Source organism: Anser brachyrhynchus (assembly GCF_964034855.1).
Source record: "Anser brachyrhynchus genome assembly, chromosome: 10".
NCBI lineage: Eukaryota > Metazoa > Chordata > Aves > Anseriformes > Anatidae > Anser > Anser brachyrhynchus.
The window spans coordinates 18,389,501-18,415,662 of record NC_137705.1 but is presented as its reverse complement, the minus strand read 5'-3'; the positions used below and the strand labels follow the sequence as shown (position 1 = coordinate 18,415,662).

The window sequence follows — 26,162 nt, the reverse complement described above, 5'->3', positions numbered from 1 at the left end:
TACTTGGTACTGTATATGTTGGGTACTGGAAACAGAATGAAATTTCTGGTCTCGCAAAGGACATATGGAACTCTATATGATGCTCAGAGATGTGCAATGACTCATTTAAAGTACAAATTCATAACTGTAGGTAGAGCTCCAAAAAAGAACCCTCACTGAATGAATCAAGGGCTGTGCAATCAGATCTTATCCAGAATGAAGCTGGAATACAGGAGTTTGCAGCTCATTAATCCAGTTGCGGGGGGGGGGGGGGGGATAAAATTCCTAACTAGAAAGGACAACTGTAAACAGGGTGGTCAAGATGGCCACGCCCTGACCATTTTAAAAGCATGCATTGGACTGTACACAGAGAAGGCAGAAAAAGGTAAATTAATTAGATTAATTGAAAGATAAAGTGAATTATCTTTTCATTATCTTATATGTGCCATGCAAACTGCAGACATGGGCCTAGCAGAAATAACAGTGGTGAGCTCATTGGTTGGAGCTGTGTGCAGAGCCAGCACCCGTGCAGCCATAGATTGAGTGACCCCAATTCGGCTTTTAATCAGAGACTTCATAAAATTGGGTTTTCTTGTATGACCTAGGTATCAAAGTGTTATAAAGTGTAATTATAGAGCCACAATACGAAGTTTCATTATCTAAACTCTTGGCCTATAGGTTGAGCAGCTCTAAACTGAAGCAGGGCCCAATGTAAGCTAGATCCCTGTAAGGGGCCGCTTAGTTTTGGCAGCAGCCTCTCCAAGCTTGCCAATACATGACAGTATATCTGTAATTCCTATGCCACCTAGAACATGATTTCTGTCACCTTTACATGACTTCATGCTGGGACCAATGGCATAGGATAGCAAATGACTGGTTGCATTGGTCCCATTTAGTCTGCATAATAAAATCAATAGCCCACTCCTAATCCTTCGTAATCCTGATGTAACATTGGAATAGCATTGACGGTTGCATGCAGCATGTTAAACATGCATGTTAAACAGTCGTAAGTTCAACATCTATTGAAACAACACACCAGGACAAAATAGAAATATAGTAGATAACTCTCTGCCAGCAGCACCTTGCAGCAGCAGGTAGGTAAATAAATAAAAATGCATTTGTTTAGTATTAAAAGAATTAAGCTAATCTGTAGTTCCCTGAAGTGGAACTTGGCAAGGTCACTGATTTTATTTATGTATTTGAGGAAGAAAAGGAAGAAAAAAAAAAAAGCTGCAGATTCTTATAACCACAAATGGTCACAGGCCCTACTTAAGATTTTTCTTAAACCTCTCCACGGCACTCCTAAGGTGCTGTGGACCAAAGAAATCAACTCCTACGTGGCAATGCATCCACTGTGTGCTCATTGGAGGTCTAGTTTCGGTAACAAGTACTCACACAGTTGGACGCTTTCATTAATACAAAGTTGTTGTAGTTTCACTAGTCCTTCCTACAGCAATGTGACCACATGCACATAGTTACATACACACCAATGCAACTGCAGGATGAAGACTGAATAAAATTAAGTACTTAGTTGCAAAATTTGAGCCAAGTATTGGAAAAATCAGTCAAAGCAAAGATTTTATCTTTGTGCTTCCTTTTAGAACAAACAGAAGAAACATCAAAAAGAGCCGGTAAAGCTTCATACTCAAGGTATCCCAGTGTGCTGTTTCTGAACTGCAGAACAATTTTTTTGAGAGAAGTGACATTAGGAAGCATGAAATAAATATTACTACCTAAATAGAAATTTTCTCATTCTAGATTTCATAAAATCACCAAAAGGGTAGGCTGTGTAATACTCATTAACCTGAATATTAGTCATGGATTAAAATTATAATCTTTTTGTCAAAGAAAGCCAAACCTACTACCTGAAAGCAAAGCAAAATTCAGTCCAATACGGACCTTCTTCACATTCATTTTGAGGGTCACAGAAAGCTGTGTTGCTTTTTGGAAACTATGGATTTTAATTTTGTTAATTAAGAACTTAAGTGATTCATTCAAAATAATAATTTAGACCTATATGCGGTTTTGCAGATTTATTTCTGTGCGCACTTAGCCTATTGTACCCATGATTTTCAGTACGATCATGCATTTTGTACTAGAGCTATTTTCATTGCAACCAGAGGGTACAGTATGTTCCCAAGTGTAATTTTTAGTAGAGTTTATGAGCCAAACAAACATCATGCTCTTTCACTGCCTAGAATCTTTGAGTCAAAGCCTAACATAATAATGTTCATTCGTAAGGCAAGATCCTTGTTGAATGAGATAGAAATGAGAGCTGCTTGGAATTATCAGCAGTCAGGCAGTTCAGTGTAAACAGAACTACAATGGAAATAACTGCTGCCTTTTTGCTACAGTTTCAATTTTATTTCCTTTCAGACCTCATTCTTTGAATTTGCATTTTTACTGCCAAATTAAGGAATTGCATAAGAATCTATTTGGGCAGAAATACAGAAATTCTAGGAGTTGTATGTTAAAACCTATAAACAGAGACAATGAACTTGACAGGCTCAGTGATGGTCTTACGGCCCATTGGGTTAATACAAACACACTGGGCCTGATCCAAATCCTTTTATAAGGTAATGGAATGATTCAAAGGATGAAAAAAGCCCTGGAAATAGAAAGGAGAACATACTTCCACTGAATATGCGCTACACAAGAACTTAGTATTGATTTTAAAAAGTCCTTTTATTGACTCGGAAATGTTTACCTCTTCAAGAATAAAATAGAAAATACTTAGTTAACACCTAGAATATATTTCCCTTAATGCTTTCACAAAGCAAATGAAAAATCGTGGATGCTAACCAAAAAAAAATCACCTTACATAAATTCTTTTAGGCAGTGAAGGAATGTCTATAAAACAAGGGCTCAAAAGGAAGCAGTCCCCTCAGTTCCAATTCTGGTATTCTGACCATGTTGCTGTTAGCACTTTTTTGTATATTGTTCTGAACCATTGATAAAATCCAGGAGGATTTACCTTCCACATTTTTAGTATTTATCCATGTAATTTCCGTTAGCAGTAAAAACTACTTCATGGTTAAACATTTTCTCAAAATGCTTGGAAATATTTCCCAAGGGAAAATGAAAAGTTTCCAACTTCTGCCTCGGTGTCAATAATTTTGTCCCATAGCACAGGCTCAGCTGTGACAACAAGGCATCATCGAGACCTGGGAGGCAGCATGGTAGGGAACAAGCACTTGGCAGCTCGCAATTTTTTACCTCTCAGAAAACAAATGAATTGTTTCACCGCACAGATAAGGCCTCTAAACGTCAGTCAAGGCTTAGGAGAAGTTTGACCTCATGGTTTTGTAAAGGTACCTGAGTTTCTGGTTTCAAGTATTAATTCCATGATTGCAATGTAAGTTTACCCTGGAGCAGAGCTAATGACTTATTCATTGTTCTGCTCAGGTGTGCATGAGGTGGAATTTACCTGCTGGAACAGGCATGTGCATCTGTATGATGCACGATACAGTGAGGCGTCAGCTCTCCCATAGTGCTTCTCAATCAAAGGAGGCCTTTTGTAATAGCACCTGTCTGCAGCATTTGAAATATACATTAATTTTGGGTTGGGGGAGTAACAGCACTAAAAAGCCCGCATGTTTTGCTATTTTCTAATGAAGGATAAGCCCTTGTACTGCACTAAATACATCCTGGTTTCTTGCTAGGTAAAAGAAAATGTTATTCATCAAAAAGTAGCAATTTGAAGGAAAAAACACAGTATGCTTTTGTAAAAGACCTAGACATGTTGCACGTACATCAGGATTACAATAATGGATTAGTGTAGAGGGGGAAAAAGAAATCGAAGTTCAACTATATGTGTTATTTAATTGGCTTACTGTTTGCACTTAAAATCAAAAGCACTTGCCCGAAAGCAACAAAATATTTATCAGTCAAAAAACTCCTCTCCTGGGATTACTTCTGTGCACTGCTAAGTTGAAAATCATAATTTAATTCCATAATCCATCACTAAATACATACTTAACAGTGAAATATTCTGAAAGAAAACGGCAAAGTCACACAGACTCTTCCTTTTTCCAGTCGTTGATATTTTCTTCCCTGATGTCAGAGGCTCAATCATGACAATAATATGTAATCAAAAACAGGGAGCTGTACAGAAGCAGAACCAACATTAGTTGCTCCTGAAAGTAATTTACTTCTAGGGAGAAAATGGATTTGTACACTTTCTTTTGTCAACAGCTATTTAACACTTACCAGTCTGATCCTAAATACTTTCTTAATTTTCAGAAGAACTTCAGAAAGCATGCTTTCTGTTGTACAAAGTAAGAATTAAATGTAAAGCATCATCCCTTAAGAGGCAATGCAGCTTGATAGGATTTGGCCCCATACTTTAAGCGATGCCTGAAGATAATCTTACCTGGGTAATGCATGCTCCAGTGAAAGCCACAATCACAGCCACAATGTTAACAGTGAGCTGGAACTGCAGGAATTTTGAGATACTATCATAGACGTTACGTCCCCACATCACAGCCTTCACAATGCTACTGAAATTGTCATCTGTTAGGATGATATCTGAGGCTTCCTTTGCAACATCTGTTCCAGCAATACCCTGGAAAAATTAATTGAGAATAAAATTACTGGGAAGTACACAGGCAGAACACAAATCCCTGCATACTCAAAGTCCATAGTTACAGTAAGATTCCCCAGCACCATAACAATGACTGCTGAGTATGTTCTGCATTTTATATTTGCCAGGATGATGGCTAATTGGACCTGTTTTTGAAAGTGAGTACGGAGGCGGAAAAGGGCATTGACAGAGAACAGTGGAATTCATGTGATGATACTTCTGGGTGCTTTAAATTATCAGCTTATTGTCTAGCAATCTTTTGAGTGTTTGTTTGTTTTTTCCTTCCTTTTTTAGGATATTCTATTAATATACATGAACAGAATTGCTAACAATTAGAATTACATATCTTAATATGTAATCTAGTATATTAACATATCTTAAGAGTCTAAGTATGTTGGGAAGACATCTTCACATGTAGCAATAGTTTTTAGCAAAGCGAAATAGTATTCTGCTGTTGTGATGAACAGAGTCCATTCTTCTGTATAGGCAATATATTGCTTCATTAAGCAATTTTCTCAACACCTCATGAATGGAAAACTTCTTACAGCAGATTTACAATGACATAAACATCAATAAATACGCAGATAATACCATTGCAAAGCCAACGTCAGCCTTTTTAAGTGCTGGTCCATCATTGGTTCCATCACCAGTCACGGCTACAACCTGTCTCTGTTCCACCTGTGTGCTGTCAATAATACCTGCAAAAAATGTATATACCAGTGTGTATACAGTGTGTTTATATGTTAGCAAGACAAAACTTCCCTCTAAAAATAGCCATGTGTGTAATACCAGCTATGTAATAGTACACAAGTCTTACAGAGATTAAGAGAGTTGATTTCTAAGGAAAATAATGACGAAAGCCATGCCACCTCTATTATGTACTATTCAACATTGCTACTAGATTTTTTTGTGGAAAGATCTGATCCTGCACCACCAAAACATCAATAAAACTTGCATAGGTATCATAGAGAATGACATTGTCTCATTATGTTCTTCTGGAAGACTTCTACTATTAAAAATTACGTCACAGTAAAACCATTTCAGACCAGCTCCCTGATTAAACTTCAATGGATTTTTTTTGCTGAAGATTTAAGTTCATGCTTAAAGCTTTCCTAAACCGGGTCTTAACTATAATATCTGTTTCACTGGGTTGCCTTCTGGCAATCAGTTTAACCTCAAGATAACAAATGCCATTGATGAATTTTATTTAGTTGGAGCCAAATTAGCATTTTAACAGAGAGACATTCAACTCTGCCAAACGATGATTGAGAAGATATGAAATAATTCTTTAAATTCTGGAGCAAAACATTCAAATAAATAGTCATAATAAAATAATTTCCACTTTAATTTGTAAAATGATCTCAAAATGAAAACACTACTTTAAATGGTGAATCAAGTTTCACCCAGCTAGCACAAACAAAAGTATTTTCCACTTATGCAGGTAGGGAAAGTAAATAAAAGATTAAATACTTTTTCTAAGGTCATAGAAGCGGCTCTGTATTTTAATGGGATGGGCATCATTCTCCACTCATGTTTTTATTTCCATGTTAGAGTCCCTTTGTCGACTTAGTAGGAATACAGGATTTCTATGTAGGATAAAAGAACAACTCCCTATATTAGGTAACATGGGGGGAAAATAAGAAAATTCCTTTTTTAACACACTTTGCACAAAGTCGTATCCTCTAAAAACAATTATCAAAACCTACCCAGTGTGAAAAGCTTTCATCTACTCTGGAAAAAAATAACTCCCATATCAGATAATCAGACAGAAATAGGAAATTGCAGATTACAGAGCAATAGCTGCCTCTTGGCAAAGTTTGGGCTTATCAGGCACCCAGAAGGTTGCAATGCAAAAGGGAAGCAGTAACCGTCCTCCTGTATTTTTCAGTCTTAAGAAAAATCAGAAAAAAAAATAAATTCACTTTCCATTAGCACTATGAACTCAGATAAATGGCATATTATTCTGATATGATCTTACAATTAGAACTTTCAGTTTTTTGGGTGACTTGTCTTTAGTATTACTAAATAAACAGGAACATCAGCTGGCATTGCTTTTAAAAACATTTATCTTGTCTTCCCTTCTTGTTATCAATATACCCTTTGATGTTAAATTAATAGTTTAAGCTTCTGAAGAAATTCATTAAAACTCCGACACCTCATGCTATTAACTGCTCCAACGAGGCAGAGAACACCTCTCGCAATTAGATTCCAGATGGGAGCATAGCCCAAACAAAGCTGAAGAGGGTTTAACAAATGACCTCCTAATGGATATAAATAGTGGACAAATGTCAATGATTCACTACCTGACTGCCTATTTTTATCCATAAAAGCAAATTACGCAGCCAGGATGAGACAACCACCCTCCAGAGCACAAAACTGCATAATCAGCAATCATGGAAAGAGATAAAATGGTCTTGGTTACCACCAGCATCTCAGCCACACATCTCTATCTCAGTGACCACTGCCAGTGTCATCAGAACTATATCAAGACATGGGACAAAACTATGTAGATGGAGGAATTTTCCTTTGAACATCAAACTAATTTCTAAAATGGAGCAGTAGCAATTATTAGGGATTCAGAGTATTTAATATAGCTATTCATAGCTATACCCATGCTCCTTGACTTCATATTATTTTTAATCTGTCCTTCCTCCCCCTTCCCCACATTTCTAAATCACTATCTTCTTTCCAGCACTCTACTTCCTAACTCTGCTTGCTTTTCCTTTTTTTTCCTTTCTATTGATATAATTTTGTTGATAGTTGTGGTAAGCATTTGTGGTTTCACTTCGAGAGTTTTCTTCAGTATCGACTAATATGCCTGTTTAGATTTTACAAAAGGTGTAGGGACAGCAAACAAAGGAGGGATGCCAAGGAAGGGCTCTCCCTCTGCAGTCTTGAGCTATGGAGAACTACTGCTTTGGTGATCAATGAAAAACTTAAATAAGGGTATTATCTGACAGACTGGCAATCAGAGAATGCCCATTTCTACTCATTCGCAATAGCTAAAAAGAAATTTCGATATTAACTTCTCATGTCTAACAGCCAGGAAAATTCTACAAAATAAACTGCTTTACTCCAGTCAATGACTTGTATACACCATTTTAATCAAACAGTTTTGTGAGGTACAGCAGGCAAATTCATAAAATGTGGCAAAGCTTCCTTCCAAAACAGCTTTTGCCGTTTCATTGATCTGTGCCCTCATCTCAAGCTGTTAGGCTACAACTTTGCTCCATCAAAAAGGAACTGTTCAACAGTCACAGGAACACATGTAGAACCCAACATTACAGTATGTTCCACACACAGATTCCGTTGATGCTGTAGGAATTTGGGGAGCAGTCATGTAGATTCTTTAAGACATATATGTGTCAGAGTAAGCAACTGCTTCTGATGAGGGAAAAGATTTTGTTTTTTAAAACAACTATGTATAGCCATAAAGAGGAGCACTGTATGTGCACGCTTGCTATGAAAGATACCAGCATTCCATACAAAAGTGAAAGTGAAATACATCGTATATCTCCTACCCTCCTCCCATCTAACATCACGCAAGCATTAAATCAAACCCTTGCAGGATAATATTATAAAGAATATTAATCAACATTGTGTCTTCCATTTCTTTTACAGGAAAGGTATCTGTACTCATGGTCAGATCAAAAACAACAACTGCAGCCTCAGGTTTTCCCTTTACTGTGGAACAAATGCCACTTCATTTTAACAATTCTTATTTGCATTGTCACCCTTAGAGCCACATCAGTTAGAAACTGGTTCTGGGAGAGAGAGAAAAAAAAAAAAGCTGTTTTAGGTATCTCATTCTGTCTAAACTGGTTGACCCAAAACAGGCGGACAGGGAAAACTTAGCCACAGCAGAGCATACAAAGATGGACACTAGTTCGGGTGTTATTGATGTTATTGATGCTGGAAAGTTGATCATCCCATACGCTTACACATTTATCTGTCTTTGACAAGCCAAATGTAGATAGATGCAGTAATATATTTTCATAGGCATATTCTGTTCAGATTGGTTTTTAATATTTCCTAACTTTTTCAAGCTCCATGTTTATCTAACAAGCATTTAGAAAATCTGACTGAAAGAGAAAATTTAAATTCATTTAAGTTAAATGCTTGCCTACGTGCAGGAATAGATCTTTAAAGATTAATATAAAAGTGTTTTATATAACATTACAGACAGCATTGGTAATTGTTAAGTGAAGAGTGCTCTGCAAAGTTCATGATATTAGAATGCCAGAGAAGACTATGGCACAAATACAAAGATTTCTGTTCTGAGCAGGCACCAGCAATGTGAAACACAAAAGGGGAACCTTGAAAGCATCAGGGCCTTCCACAAAGTTAGTCCTAACACTGACGACAAAGATCTAGATAGTATTTAAAGTATAAAACTCTAGATTCACTTGTAGCATACCTCCTGCTTCCTTTAAACTATTCTTATATTCATCACTTTTGGGAAGTGTTGGTCAAAGTCAACTTTTTACATTATGGAACATGTCAACTTTCTGAGCATTTATTTACATGAATTTGAATAAAAATAAATATTTAAATTTTATTTCAAATGGAAATCAAAACCAATTGCCACTTGCAAAATACTGATATTTAATTTCAAAATTTCAATTTTTTTTCTATTATTCTTTTTATTTTACCTAGTCTCATGGCATGTCCGCTATAATGCATCCCATGCAATAATATTTGAAATATTTTAGAAATTAAGGGTAATTATTAGAAAAATCTTTTCTTCTTTAAAGTTCCCTTTCCCTTTCTGCTTTTTAATCAAGCAGCTTTCCAAGAAAGTTCTTTTTAGTATCACACAAAAAAAATCCAGATGAATTTAAACATTGGAAACACAGCTTCTTTAGCTTGTAAACTGAGTATTTATTTTATCTTCTCTATACTTTCTGATGAGGATGCTGTTTCCATGAGTAGTAAGCATTTGCTTCTTATTTTAAAATAACAATCTGACAATATTGAAATATTTCAGCAATAATATCATTATAGGTGACATGCATTTTTATTGTTGTATTTTGAAACAGGGTAAAAAAAATATGAAATCATACCAACAGACTTCATGAAGTCTTTAAGAAATTGTATTTCAGTTGGATTGAGATGTCTAAGTGAAATGTTTTGGTTTCACTGAAACACTTTGTGATGCTAAACCACTTTGACATTTTTTTCAATCTATTTCTACTTCAAAGACATAAATATTTGAGAGAACACTGTCTACGCAGCCTGAAATGCTGAACCATGCCTTTCTCTAGTCCCTTAGCAGTAGTAAAAAGAAAAATGTAAAAGAAAAATGATCCTCTTGCTGGGTGGGACTGTGCTGTATTAAAGACACAAAAAATGTTCCCTCCAGCAACTGTATGTCATTAAAAATTAAATATATTTTTTAAAAAAGTTTATTTTGTGATGTGTGTTTTTACCCTGAAGCAGATAGAATACATCAAAGAATAGAAAATCCTCTTGATCCCTCAAGTGTCTGAGAAAAAACATAACATTTTAACAAGAAGCCCAAAATTGGTGAACATTTAAATAGTTTCGTGTAACTTTTAATGGCCCTTGGAGTATACCATCCAAAAAATTCCATCCTGATTTTCACAGACTTGTTTTTGAACTTTGTTGGATATTTAATTGCTCTCTCTCTTGACCCTGCCGTATCTTTAAAATATTAATTGTACCAGTTATATAAGACATTCAGTAGTAGTAAATATTTTGTATTGTCAAAGTGCTTATGATATAGAACATCATTAATTTGTTGCTTATTTCTCTTCAGCTATTATTGATTTTATTTTCTCTGGCAAAGGTTCCATTCTCCTCTTAAGGGAAAATCCTATGTGATTCAAATAAGTACTCCCAAGGGACTTATTTAATCAACTTAATGAAACAAATTGTTGTGTGCTTCTGAAACAAATAAAACCATATTAGGCTTTACAAGTCATGTCCTCTAAGAGCTATAACACAGTGTGTTGTATGCACTAAGGAAGTGAGGATACTTCAGCTGACTTTTTGCTGTTTGAATTCTGAGCTGGAGAGCAAGTAATTATGTTGTCCAAACCAATGGTCTCCAAACATTTTTGATTGTGCACAGCTAATAGTAAAAATTTTTTAGCACACACCCCAATATTATGTATATTATTTACAAATTGTGCATATTTACTACTGTGCCAATATATTATGTACATTAGAAAAAATTCACAAAATAGAATTTTAAAAGTATAGGATAAATAAACTCTATTTTAAGAATGAGATTTTATTTTATTTATGAATGGTACTAGAGATTTTTTCTTCCTGCACCCCACTGGATTGTCTTGCATAACTCCTGGCATGTGTGCACCCTACTTTGGAGATGACTGGTCTAAATACTGTCTCAAGAGGCTGAGTAAGAGCAGTCTGTCTCCAGCTGCCTCATCTTCTGCACTACGACAGAGCTTACAGGTACATTAGTTCTCCTGAATGAACCATGCTTGAGTTCTTCACATACACTGGTCCCAATCCCAAAGGGCCCAACAGATCTAATTTTCAAATTCTCAAGGGAGCTTTTGCTCTAAAGTCATTTAGGCATTTTAAAAGATTACATCCAGATCAAAAGCTTTTATAATCAGTCATCTACGAAGTCATATCAATAAAACCTTGGCATCCAAAAGGATAAAGCCAGAAATTATTTTCTACCTAAACCTGAATTATTTAAGCAGTGAGACTGATGGAAACATCTTTTTGTGGCCAGAAATGATGCTATCCCAGATCAGAAATTTTCTGATTTAATAAGCTTCTAAGTGTGAGCTTCAAGGTCAATAGAATAAAATATCATGCCAGCAAGAAGTGTCAGATACAGATTTGAAGAAGGCTTCACAAAGAATGCTGTGAATAAGTCCATCTTTCATAGGAGCATTCTATCTGCAGATGGCATTGTGAGAGAATATGGTTTGTATGGCACAGTTTTTATAGGACAAAAACAGACTCTAAAAATACAGTTGAAAATCTGAATGAAGCCTGTTCATATCATACCATTACAGAGCCTATAGGAAAATCGAACTTTAGTCCTACATTTTACATGACATATGAAAACTGCTATTGCCACATGAAAAGTTTTTATTTTGGAATACTATCTAAATATAATTGTGGGAGAATAGAAGCACAAAAACTTGAGTGAAAATGAAATTGTTCTTGGTTGTTTTTTTTTGTGTTCGTTTTTGTTTTGTTTTGTTTTCATGAAGAGGTATATTCAAGGAGATTAAAATCTACTCTGCCTCTTATTTGTATGAAGAATTACCCATTTCTCAATAATATTTTTCTGGCCAGCACACATGCATTTTCCCTTCCCAGGCAGAGCCTCGTTCCAGTCCAGTTAAAAAGTCCCAAGGCAAATAAGAGATTACTTCTACTTGCCACACAACTTACTGGTATTTCTGTTATTCCTGCCAACCAGTATCTTGTTATTTTCCATTTGAAGGTTCAGACAGAATGCAAACACAAGAGATTTCGTTACCAAGAAAACTTCCTTGTATTATGTATACAACAGAGATGTGTAATTACAGATAACTCAGATACAGTGTTAACAGTAACTTTTTTACAATACAGAAGATGCGTCAACCATATTTCAATAACCTTGGCATTACTATACACACACTCACCTTTTACCAAAGTGTGTTTGTCTGTGGGAGATGACCGAGCAAGTACTCGAAGTTTTGGCCAGATTTTGTCAATCCGCTCTTGCTCAATCTGGAAAACAACAAAAACAACAACATAATGATTAGTCTGTGATGAGCAAAATGCAAACTATATAACTTCTCAAAGTATATAATGTATATATACTATATATGTATATGTAAAATATATAACTTCTCTAAGTATATAATAACAAATATGTAACTTCTCAAAGCCAATCAAACGTTTACAACTACAGATGTGTTCTTTTATTCTGCATTATAATACAAGCTCTTCACCTCATTTTGGCACTAATCATGGCAGAATTTTCTCGGTACACCAACAGCAACAAGGACATATCCATAGCATATCCTTATGCTCCCAGGATTCCATCAGTCAATTCAAGGAGTAAATGACTGTGTCCAGACACAGCACGGAGTTTTCTTTTTTAAAGCTGGCTTCAATAGTCTGTGTGTTAGCTCCATCTTTTATATGTGGAATTAAAAATCTTCTGAGAATAGACTAAGTTATTGAAATCATTAGAGTGAGTGAATATCGCAGTACATGGATTAGATAAAGTGGTACAAAATAAAGCGGGCATAACTGGTTCTTTGTACAGACTGAATTCACGAGACTTAAACCTGCAGACTGCTGTTGTGTTCCTTCTCTTTGCTAACAAACCTGTTTTTAATGTACTTAGTTTTGATTTCTTGTATACTAGTGCTATGGTTCTAAAAACTGCCGAATAAGGCTAGCACTAAATTTATAATGGCTCTGCAGGATAAGAATTAAAGACTGGATTTTCAATGGTATTTTAAATAGTGAAAAGATACTGCTAGAAAGAAATACCAATCTCTCCAAGTAGTCTTTACTGAAATAAGGTACACATTGGTGCAGGTGAAAAAACATTTCAGTGTTCTCACTACTTGTAAACCATGTTAATATGTATGGATTTACTATATGAATTACCTCTCCTTTCTCATTTCGGATCCTTCTGTTAAACTCTTTTCCTTCAAGGCAAAGAAAGTCTTCTCCTGGATGAATGATTCCACATTTTATGGCAATGGCGCGTGCTGTGTTGATGTTGTCTCCAGTGACCATGCGGACCGTGATTCCAGCTCGCTGGCACTTTCTTATGGCTTCTGGGACCTTCAAAAGCAATATAAAAGGGAAAGAAAATATGAGATAAATATGAAATATAAATACAAGTTGGATGTTTACAGTTAGAGTATTTTTAGCCTAAGAAATTCATTAAGTAAAAAGGGAAATCATATGTGTTATGGCATAGATTAAAAGTTACTTGACTTCTAAAGAATTGAGGTTACACCAAAGGCAAGACAAATCTTGTAGCAAGAAGCATACAAACCATTTTTCTGATCACTTGGCTTAAGCTTCTCCTGATTTTGATACAAACAGGAGTACTCTGCAGCTTTTTTGACCTTTAGCAATTAAGGCACCTAACATACTCAATATACGTCAAAACTGAGATAATCAATATATGTATATTAAAAAAACTGTAAAAAATGAAAACTTTCTATTCAATATACATGCACTGAGAACAGTTATTTTGTACAAAAAATTATCTAACATCTGATCCAAACTTCTCTTTCAATAAGATTATCTAAAACTTTTTAGAATTCAGCATTATTACCCTAATTTATGCACATCAACAGGTGGTATTCCCAAATATACGTGAGCTTAATATTTCAAGAATAACTTATTCCAAAACTCTAAAAATGAAGAATGATTAGTTACCCTCTTTCTGCATGAAACCAACTTTTCCTGTTGCACAGCATATATACCAATGAGGGAGAATTCAGTGTCTGACAGGGTCTGGGAGATTAATGCAGAAGCTATATACTCAGTTGGCATCGTATATTTGGCATCAGCTTACTTAAAAATAAAAAATCATTTTGTAATGAAAATAAGCAATAAGCAAAGGGTGTGATTATGAAAAGAATTGTCATTTTTAATAATTATCAACAAATTTTAAAACAATCCTATTTAGTTTAAGAAAGGGAATGGAAACGGATATTACTGGCTGCAATAGCAAAGTTTTCTACTGCCAATTCAGTGCAATTTGCTGATTATGACCTCTATCAGATAAGTACTCTGTAGAACTTAATGCCAATTAGACTGGATTAATCTCATCCATTACTACAGAAAAATATCAAGAAAAGGAGCCGCCATCAAGAACATAGCACTGCTAATTTTGTGCATTGCTAGATATTTTAACTTCCTCCGTAACTGTAGCGGACACTGCTGGGGGCAGGATGCTGAACTGATTGACAGATTGACAGCCCATGCTCTCATCTGGCATAGGAACTGCTGGGCTCCTAATGAGTTCATGGGGCCAGAAAGGCTGGGTATCTTGGACTGAACGTCACACTGAAAATAAATTATATGCCCTTAAACTGTATTGTAGATAATGATTATTCTAATCAGTGAGTACAATTTCACACCATGTTTCTGCATCTTTATTAAAATATTTTTTCCTCAGGAAAAAATAGTGCTATTTATTTGTATAAGATTAGAAATGTCTCCAATGGTTATAAATCAACGTGGCACAGAGGGCGTAATGGCTCATCTGGTCAGCTGTGTTCTTCCCTCTTTAATAAACAAGAGGCAGTTATGAGGCGTCTGCTTTCCACAGCACCTAACTAAACTAACACCTAGTTGAGGAGCAGACTAGTACTTTTCTCATGACTATGAAGAAAACCACTTCTTCCTCAAACTGTACCCACAGAATGCACTGTTTGCAGAATGACTCTCTGGCAATAGAGACTGCAGAAGCAAGAGAAAAATTAAAGGTTTATCTACCCGTTCCCTCATCTCTATTAATTGAAAATATTCTCCCCATGTGATGTATCCTGGAAGCATCATCTGGACTACCTGAGCCTTTTAACATTACAAAGTTGACTTCTACTGGGCACATACAACCACATCAGATCTATTACTTAAGCAAATGACTACTGAGTTACCCAGTTTCCACATTAATAATCTTGGCTACATCCGATTTGCCAGTTTGGAGTGCCCTTAGTATCCACTTAACTGTAGTGACCCTCACGCATAGGGTATGACAAATTTAGATGACTGTCTGTAAATCCAGCACAGCATATGAACCATGAAGGAGAAAAATAAATCACAGTACAAACAGAAAAAAAAATAAAAATAAAAATAAAAAATCAAATAAAGTGCCAGTCCTATTAAACAAGGTCATGGGAGGACAACCTAGTTTCAAATACACCTCAAACTAACTTATAACTAGTAAAATAATTCTACCTCCCTCTTCTCTCATTTTTGGACAGCTGGTGGGTGGTATCTGATTTACACTGTGTACAATAATTACAGTTAAAATATTGTTCATATTTTTTAATGCTGTAGGGAAGAAAGTGTTGGCAGACTGAGTGGGCAGTGGAAGCAGACATTTTCCATCAGTTTTGCAGAATTTAGGTACGCATTTCAATTTATTTTTTTTATTTTCTCTCAGTAAAGTAAACCTTTAGATGTGTGCATGTATAAATTATGCAATGCACAAGTATCTATCAAAATCAGGTGACAAATAGGTGGAATTTAGAAGTGATTTATGTTCTTCCAGAAATAAAAAATTGTAGGTGTACGTTGGCAAATCAGTATAAGCCAGTATAGACTCATTAAAGCCAAAGCAGAAAAGCTGTCAAAAACAACAGACAAATCTCTATAGGCATGAGATAGCATTCTGTTTGTTCTCTTCTTGTATATTTATCAAAGGAAAAAAAAAACACACACTATAAAAGAGCTTAATGGCAAGCAGGTATCTCAGTGCTTGATAAAGCCAGCTACTAACAATGAATAAGCCAGAGTCTGAATTGCATCAACCTAAATAACCAAAGTAGTATGCAAAATTCATGGATGTCCAGTGGTTACGCTCCAGTTAAAACCGGTCAGTTGCTGGATATCATTGTTGAATAATTCATTCAAATAGTTACTTTTAATGCATGGAAGGAAAAGCAATAGCAAGAAAGTGCCCTGCAGTATAACCAGAACAGATGCAGCACTCATATCTGAGACCATGCTAGCATGACACCACTGACACTGCAGGTATGTCAAATATGTGACAACCTGAACGCACCAAGGGTGCATACAGGCAATGTGCCACAGCAGCTCTGAGGAACTAGGGGAGCTATAAATTTGCATGCAAAGATCATCTTAAGGAAAAAATGCAGCCTTTTCCATTATAAACATTAACACAATTTAAGGGAAACTACAGGTTGTCAGGATGGTGACACTGGATTGCTTCACTGGAATTACCTAATCTGCCATTTCTGATAGAATAAATCCTGATGTCCATGAATATTGACAATATTAATAAAACAGAAGTTGTAGTAATATTTCACATTTTTATGCTTTTTCCCCTGCAGAAGACACTTTGAAAATTCATAAACTCCAATGCTGTGTCTATATTTATTTACTGGACTAATTCTTGCAAAATAAGAAGGTTATTTATAAGAGCTCAACATCTCACTATTTGCAACAATTTCTGATACGTAATTCCAGCTAAGTCAGATATTTCATACAGACACCATTTTCTGAAATTTATGTTTTTGTTATGGCGTGGAAGTTCTTTTGATCTTACCACAATGGAACAGTCAAAAGGGATATGGAGAAAAATCCCCTCAAAACAAAGTTCCCCAAAACAACTGCAGATTTGTCCAACATTTAGTAGAATTCTGGTGTTAAAAGGTGTTAATCTACAAGAAATTCAATACATTATTTAGATAATTTTAGAAATAAAATGTTTTTCTTCCTTCATCTTCTTTGATCCTTTAAATAGATGTCAGACTTGACCTCTTTGTTTGCAGCAACACTTCATTTTTACCTCAAGCTCCTAAGAAATTATTCCCTATGAAATGAGAGCAGTTCTCTTACAAAACACATGAAAGGATAGTTTGCAGCTATTTTAAATAATAACTGCAAATCCCATTGCTACCCATTTCCTCAGTCTGTCATACCATACTGTCATACCTATTATAAAGCTATTTTCAAAAAACACGTATCATTAATCAGTTTTGGAGGGAAAGAGCACTGATTCATAGTTCTATTGGTCACTGACAGTTAAAATCTTTCTGAGTTTATACATATATATATATATATATAAATGAGCTAGAGTATTAGGAGTGGGATCCATGCAGACAGAATATTTTAATAATATTTTAAAATATTTTTAAAGACATGCAATGTCAGGTGTAGGGACAGATGGATTAGCAGTAAAAGACCATCTGATGATGGGTAAAGTGAATGCTGTTTATCTGATGACTGCAGAAGTAAGGATTTTATCATAGTTTTCACCTAACCAAGACTTAATTCATATTATGTATTTCTCAATACTGAAAAAAAAGGCAAGAAAAACCATTAACACTCAAAGTACAGCTATGCAATTGGTGCCTATAGTTGTAATTATATCATGCTATTTTCCTTTATTTTCTAGTTACAGCAGAAGTATATAAAGGCCTACTTTAAAAGTGACTCAGGGAAGTAGTTTTCCTTGCATGTCTAGCATTGCCACCAATTCTTAGTGGATCAAATACAAAGATTTAGATACGATTAAAAAACAAAGATCCAGCAAAAACATAAAAGGAGACAGAAGACTAAAAAAGACCAAGATTGGTACCAAGCTACTTTATGCAGAATAAGAACCCACTCTTTCTGTATAAGGGAAATTTGAGTTATCTTTCAATAACCTTACTCCAGAGCAAACGGCAGTCATTAATCACCTACCGAAATTACAGCACCATCACAGAATGGATTTTGCTTCCATTGTGCATATCCAGTACTGATTTTCTCAAATTACTTGAATTAAAACTTTTGTCACGTTTTTACAAGCCATTTAAGAATAGGATCCATGAAATCTGCAGCCTCTCCATAGTAAAGCTTTTTCTTGCCCAAATATAACATTAAAAAGTTTTCCTGAGTAGCCACCAGTTACAATCTCAAGATAATTAGCAAAGTGCCAACATCACAATTATAGCCATAGCAATTATAATCGCTACACCCCTTTCTTCTGCTTTCAGAGTTGTGCCTCACCACATTGCTTAAAGAAGAAATCTTTAATATCTGGGAGTATAATAAAACTTGTAATGATCAGTTCTCCTGTATACTCCTGCATGACAGAAGGTTCAATCATTTTAATCCTGTAGTTCACAAAGCCCTATTTTGCTATATTTAAATATCAGTTGATTAATAGTTGATTTTTATCAAGTTAATTTGATTTTTTTTAACCAACTGAAGTTTATTTCTAAAGTTCACTTTCACCTTCGACAGAACTAATTAAAAAAAAAGATAAAGACTGCAACAAATCTATAGTTCAATTTTTGTTCAGTTCTCCAAGAAATGTTTTATGACATAAGAATTTGATATACCTCTGGCCTTACTGGGTCTTCAATGCCAACAACACAAATGCAAGTCAGATCAGATAAAATGTCATTTTCATTGTCCCAATCTGGCTCAGGGCTGCTATTGAAGTCTCGGAAAGCAACACAGATAGTTCTCAGTCCATCACAGGCCATTGGTTCAATCACTTTTTTCACCATTTCATCCCGGTCACGTGGTCTGAAGACACGAGGTTCACCAGCTGCATTAAGGATCCTGGAACACCTTTTTTATTTAAGAAAAAAAAAATATTCATCATGTATTTGCATGACAGTTGAAAAGTAATTCCTTGTATCAGCTCTTTTCATTCAACATCTTCCTTTCTGACAGCAAGTTTTAAATTTCTATTGCAAATATCTAGACCAAACAAGAAGATTCACTACTGAAGTGTCATCAGATAGAATTTGAATGTAACTTATTATGAAGACACCAAGACCCTGTCCTCCGTTATTTCCCTAAAACCCATGTAATTAATGAGCTGAGAACTTACAAAGAAATTGAAAAACCCTTACATTCCAAATGTGTTTATTAAACTAAAGAATGCATTCATAAATTACCAAATGTAGACGAGAAATAAAATAGAAGACCCAATATTTCTGCTAGCCAGTCACAAGAAAACTAAGTCAAAGACTTCATCAGGGCAGAGGGAGGGGACAGGACATGGACAGTAACACCTTTATTCTCCTCAGGTGTGTCCTTTTCCTACTCTAAGTAGCAAATTCCAAACACCAAAATTCCCAGGTGTTTTATTAGTGTCAGAATGTTTTGCATCATTAAGATTTTGGAAAAACACAGCAAGAAATCCTTTGAACTTACTTCTTCAGAACAATTTCAGAAGCTCCTTTGCTGTACATTCGGAAACTGCCATCTGGCATTTTAATGACAGTGCTCATTGACTTTCTCACAGAGTTGAATGTGTAAACCTTATAAAGTTTCTCCTCAGGGATGAGGTTCCGAACAGGCTCATAATCCTGTTTCAAATCCAGGACAAACCCCAAGAGGCCACACTCCGTCTTATTGCCTACCTGGCGAGGCAGGCCACCTTCTTTTTCTGGTGGCTGTAGAGGAGAAAAGATTAGATACGGATTTCTGTAATGATTAGCAGTATGCAATGCCTTCTACCCAATTAATAATAAAGTTACAGTGTACAGTTTAAGATCTAAAACTCTAGTTATGGAGTCATGTCTCTTCCAATTTTTAAAAAACCAGCAGAAATTTCAGTGTTATAACAGACTGGAAGCAGTTATGCTCATAACAAGGAAAATGTATCTAGTCAGATGACTACTTTTGGTCTTTTGCATTTCTTTTAAATCAGCCACAGGCAGTTGAACTTCTTATAGCTAGGCAAAACATCATTAAAAATGAAATAATTTTCTTTAGGCTCGATATAATTACTACTTACTCATCACAAATAGAATGTTTGCTGTTCTTACTTGCTTAGAACTGAATTGTTTTGCTGACTTTTATGGGTTTAATGGTGAATTAAAAAAAAATGTCCTTTTTATCTACCAGGCAATTTTGAATCAAAAAAAATAATAAGAAAAAGAAAAATCAATCTGCATCTTAATCATACACAGTAAATCTCCATAAAAATGGCATTTCCAACAATCTAAAAAATAATAATCCTACTGCCAAAAGCACCTTTTTCTCCATACTTTAGTCGGCTGCTTCAGACATTAAATGCTTTATAAGTAAAAACAAAAACAAACAAACAAAAAAGAGTAGTCTAATCATTTTGCAATTCTCGTTACTTCTAGGAACAAGGACGACTCTATCTTCCCATTCAAAATATAAATAAAAACAAAAAACAACCACATTTCACAAAAAAAAAGTAAATAAAATAGAGGTGTAATATATCCCAAATAAAAAATTCCTGTGTTGTCAAGATTCCAGATAGACTTAAGGGTCCCATGCATGAGCAACACTGTTAATAACTTACATTTTCCTGTACACATTAGAATTAGAGAAGTGTTTTTTTAAGCTTTTGGACCCAAGAGAAGGAAAAATCCTTTCACAACTTTAATTTGCAAAGTATCATAGCACCAAAAACATTTGCATTTGACTCAAGACAAGACTGTAAGTTATCGGTTTAAACGTGACAAACATTTGCCTTACATTTTGCAGAATTGGGGCTGCCGGACTACATTCAGAATTATGTCCATGTTTTGAGCATAGACTTTTAAATCTACTCTACTTGGGAAATACCTGAGGGATGAGGGGTAATGTAAGGAATGATTAACTGAAATTACAAATCTCTAATTACACTTAGATTTGAATTCTTGCAATGAGTGCTGCCATAAAAGGGGGAAAAGGGAATTTTACTTAAGTAAGCACCCCAGAGAACCACCTCTTGCAGCTGGTTTAAAAATGAAGGACTGATAGGAGATAATAATAGACTTGTCTAGAACTGAAGTAAGCAAAATGAAAAACAGAATTTCCGTAAGAATTATTTTTCTATCACCAGAAAATTTTATACTCAGATTAACAAGATTTCCTGAAAAAAATAGATGCATAGATGCATCTCCTGAGAGAGATGCATCTATGGTGAGCATTACACAATAATCTAAAAATATTATAAGAGTTATCCTTCTATAACTCATTGTAACATCTCTAGCTTCTATATAAACAATCATCTGACCCAGTTATATGGGTAAGATTTGTGTTGCTATGACATTTTAGCATTATTCCAGGCTCAAATTAAAACACTTACACTCAGAAAGTATAACAATATGATATATTAAATTTATTATATACTATAACAACTTGTCCTGCTGTAATCCCATTATAGTGTGATACAACTGCCCTCTGGATTCTCAAAGTCACTTAAGGATCCCTGCCTTACAACCCAATAACTGGTAGTTATATGATCTCAAAGAATTGTTAAATTCAGTAGATATAAAAATTTCAGGTAGGAGTCAACAAAATATCCTTTAAAATATGATTTTGTTTAAATAAATTAGTTTAATTTTCATGACATTGCTGCACACGGTTCTTGAAATGTGCTAAGAACTTCTGTTTTTTCAAAGCAGTGGATTAATCAACTTCACTGCCTGGGTAGCAATGCAGGAAAAGACTGATTTCATATCAAACTTTCTGTTTTAGCTCTAAATCCCTATTTATGTTGCATCTCAACAATGAATCTCAACATTGACTTAAATGTGAATGTGATTAAGACACTAGCAAGTGCACACTGGAAACCAATGAAATAGATATAGATTTCTTTCCATCACAGACACAGAATCTTAGACAACTGCTATTTTTTATACATATAATTTCATCATGAGCAACTGTGAATATATACTGACAAAATAAAAATCTACCTACATTTCACAGTGTTTAAACCTAGAGGCCTTCTAAAATTTATTTTTTATTTAACCGTAAAGTAGATCACACTTTCCTTCTCTTACAGTGGTCTAAAAATAGACTTCTTTTAGTGACCATCTTTTGAATGCAAATACGTAAGCAAGGGGAAAAAATACCAGTGAAAAAATGAACAGACATTTCAGAAAGGTTTCGAAATCTGCTAACAAGTGGCCACCTCCCTCTAGAGCAGCTGCTGTCTCCATACTCTTTGTACATTACATTAAAATAAAACATATGGTGGTGAGAGCTGGCAAGCACCACTTCCTTCCCTGTAATGTTTCAGCTCAAAATCTATATGCCAAAACTAGTTTCCTTGCAGATTGTTCTTGACAACCCTTCACAGAAGCTGCTGGCTGTTAAAACTTTGTACTGTGCTGTATCTATATTGTTTGCTGAAACCTACAGTTTATGGCACCTGGAACACAATTAAAAGGATTGCACAAAGGGGTTACTTTTGAATAATTAACTAGGAATTACTTAATTGACTTGGTGAATGAAAACGCTTTGACACTGTAGGAGAGAAAGCCTTTGAACTGTGATTTGCTAAAAGAAACTTTTGAATGCATTGTTTCTCAAGAGCTCAGTGAAAGGTCTTTTGCTAGTCACAAGACAATCTTCTACTGGGAAGGGACTGATAATTCTATACCACTAATATCCCACTGATAATTCTATAATAATTTTAATTGTTTCTTTCAAGTCTTTACATTATTTACATGATAATAATATTTCAATTGTAAGTAAATACTTTCATGTAAAACAAGTCCAGGCAGATGTAAAATAAATAGCGGTTATAACTATCAAATTAAAATAGGTTTCTAGGTCAAAGTACAGCAGTATTATTCAGGTTTAAAAGTACCAACCCCAAAAGCTAATATTGACTTAATACTGAATTTGGATTACAAAAGAAATTTTCAAAATGATTTCAATGGAAATTAACTTGCTAGTAAAGACAGGTTAAGGGGAAAGCAAGATAAAACTGCGGGCATAGCTTACAGAGGTTCCTCAGGTTTTAAAAATACATTAGGAAACTATAAGGCTTCCATTTAACCGTAACATTTACTAAACTTCATTTTCCTTATTGCCATTTTTGATGTAAGAGGAGAGAAACTGGCAAGAAGATCCAAGTAGTCTTTACAAAACAAAGTGTTAGGGTTTCATATATTATATGAAGTTGTCATTTGTTTCATGTCATGCTTTTGTGTTCCAGAATGATGATGACTGTAAATGTATCAATTTTATTAAGATAATTAGCTTTGCTAGATTATATCCATATTGAATGCTCCATTTCAAGTCCATTTACAAGACGCAAACACATGAAAATACATTTTTCAAATTAAATTGTGAAAAAATTCCACTTTATATTTTATTTACAGTCACATAATGGTTGAGGTTGGAAGGGGCCTCTGGAGGTCATCTTGTCCAACCATCCTGCTCAAGCAGGGCCACCTTCAGCTGCTTGCCCAGGGCCACGTCCAGGCAGCTTTTGAAGATCTCCAAGGAGGAGACTCCACAACCTCTATCGGCAGCCTGTGCCAGTGCTCCATTACCTGCACAGCACAGAAGTGCTTCCTGACCTTTAGATGGAGCCTCCTGTGTTCCAGTTTGCGCCCATTGCATCTTGTCTTGGCACTGGGCATGACTGACAAAATCCTGGCTCCATCCTCCTTGCCCTCTCCCTTCAGGCATTTATAGACATTGGAGAGATCCTCCCAAGCCTCCTCTTCTTCAGGCTGAACAGTCCCAGTTCTCTCAGCCTCCTCTCAGAGGAGACGTGCTCCACAATCTTAATCATCTTTGTGTCCCTTCCTTGGACTCTCTCCAGTGGCAAAACCTCTCTCTTGTACTGGGGTGGCCAGCACTGGACACAGCACTCCAGGTGTGGTCTCACCAATGCCGAGTAGAGGGGAAGGATCACCTCCCTCAACCTGCTGGCAATACTTTGCCTAATGCAGCCTTTAGCTTTCTTTGCTGCAAGACTTCATACCAAGTATAATCCAGATTCTGGATGCCAAATAAAGCAAATTCATTTGCAGTATCTTCTCTTTCCTTTTATACTGCCTGTTCACAGAGTATTTATTCTTCTCTAGCTTCATCACTTCTGCATAACTACACAGAAATATAAAGTTTGTCTGGAAATAGGCTGGTTTTTACGTGCAAAGATTCTCTTACAGACTTTTTTTTTCACATCTCTTTATTGTTTTGAAAGCTTATTTAATAATCTTATCTGACTTTTCTCTTCCCAGCTAATACTGTGGAACTTTCCTTTGGTTTTAATCAAACTTCTGCTTACATTATAGTTTTATCTCTATCTCAGTACCATAACATACTTCTGGCTTTCTGGGCAGATCACAGCTGACATATTAATTATCTACATGACTAAGATAATATTATATTAACCAAGTGCAAACATTTTATTAGAATTCTCAAAAGATCCTTTTATAGATTAATACAAACAGCATCCTGAAGATAAGTTATACTACAAATAGCTGTCATCAGCTCTGTACTGTCAAAATGTTATGAATTCACTTTTATAACATCTTTATTTAGGAATAAAAATAAGTCTCTATCTTTTGGGGATTCTGATCTTTGCTACTCTTGAGCACAGATCTGGAATAATATTATTAACTTGAGTGATGAGGAAGATCACAATTTGTCCTTGGACTGTTTGGCATTTTAAGAATTTTTTCACATGAATGAGTAATAAGGTGACTCTGCTTTACGCAGAGCACAGAAAGCAGCATGTTAAATTACAGATAATGCTTTCTGTTAATATATTTGCCATTTTACAACTTATAATCACCACTGCCAGGTACAATACTGTTGAAATTCAGTTAAAGTCAAGTCAGTTTGAATTGAGGTCAGCATACGGGATTGAAAAAGAACTGTTAACTTCTTTGAGCTGGTTGCATAATCGTTTTGGCATCAGAAGAAACACTCAGTTAACCTTATGTACCATTCTGATCTCACTCACTGGATTTAAAGCCCGACATTTAAAAGTTTAAAGCTTTTTTTTCTTTTTTTTTTTTTCTTTTCTTACAAACACTGCTGAGTAGAATTACGGAATCACAGAATAGTTTAGGTTAGACTAACAGAAGTGTTCTCGTTCACTTATACGATGCCTTTCTTCATAATATACACACTTAAACATCTCTGCAACAGACAGCAGGACATGGAGAGTCTGAATTCAAAATCAGTGGGAAGCAGAGGATTCGGATAGAAAAATGTGGTTATACAGATGTGTATTGGCAATCAAGCACATTGGTGGTATTCCCTAGCATAAGGTAAGACTAAAACATATCATAGCTCCATGCTGTTACCTCAGGTCCTGTCGCTGTCCCCAGAGAGCAGAGCTCAGCACCTGCCCCTCCGCTCCCCTCGTGAGGGAGCTGCAGGCCGCCATGAGGCCTCCCCTTGGTCTGCTCTGCTCTGGGCTTAACAAACCAAGGGCCCTCAGCTGCTCCTCCTGCGTCTTGCCCTCTAGAGCCTTCACCATCTTTCCTGCCCTCCTTTGGACACTGAATAATAGTTTCATGTCCTTCTTAAACTGTGGTGCCCAAAACTGTACACAGTGCTCGAGGTGAGGCCGCACAAGGTGGATCAGAGCAGGACAATCCCTTCCCTCGACCGGCCAGCAATGCCATGCCTGATGCACCCCAGGGTATGGTTGGCCCTCCTGGCTGTCAGGGTACCAGTGTTGACTGATATTCAACTTGCTGTTGACCAAAACCCCCAGATCCTTTCTTCAGGGCTGCTTTCCAGCCTCTCATCCCCAGTTTGTACATACAGCCAGGGTTGCCCCTTCCCAGGTGCAGAATCCAACCCTTGCGCTCTTTCATGCTGTTGGTGATTGCACAGCCCTCCAGTCTGTCAAGGTATTTCTGCAAAGCTTCTCCACCCTTGAGGAAGTCAATAATTCCTCCTTGTCCAGTATCATCTGCAAACTACTTAGTGTGCATTCAAGTTCTGTATCCAGATCATTTATAAAAACATCGAAGAGATCTGACCCCAAAATGGAGCCCTGCAGAGCCCCACTAGTGACTGGCCTCCAGCCTGATGTAACGCCATTTACTATAACCCTTTGAGCCTGACCCATCAGCCAACTGTTCTCCCATCATATTATGTATTTGTCTAGCTGTATGTTGGACATTTTGTCCAGAAGAATACTGTGAGAGACAGTACC

At 35.9% G+C, this 26,162-nt stretch overlaps 1 protein-coding gene across 28 annotated transcripts in view; it reads right to left on the bottom strand.

The window, feature by feature from the left end:
• The window catches only part of ATP2B2 (ATPase plasma membrane Ca2+ transporting 2), a 415,848-nt gene that overhangs the window by 32,184 nt on the left and 357,502 nt on the right, over positions 1-26,162 (bottom strand). For all 28 annotated transcript variants that reach the window (XM_080606728.1, XM_080606718.1, XM_080606717.1 and 25 more), the window contains 6 exons: positions 19,436-19,677; positions 18,610-18,844; positions 13,181-13,360; positions 12,199-12,286; positions 5,153-5,259; positions 4,352-4,543 (listed from right to left, as the gene is read on the bottom strand). In XM_080606728.1, coding sequence (XP_080462854.1) covers positions 4,352-4,543; positions 5,153-5,259; positions 12,199-12,286; positions 13,181-13,360; positions 18,610-18,844; positions 19,436-19,677 — 1,044 coding nt within the window. The remainder of the gene's footprint in view (positions 1-4,351; positions 4,544-5,152; positions 5,260-12,198; positions 12,287-13,180; positions 13,361-18,609; positions 18,845-19,435; positions 19,678-26,162) is intronic.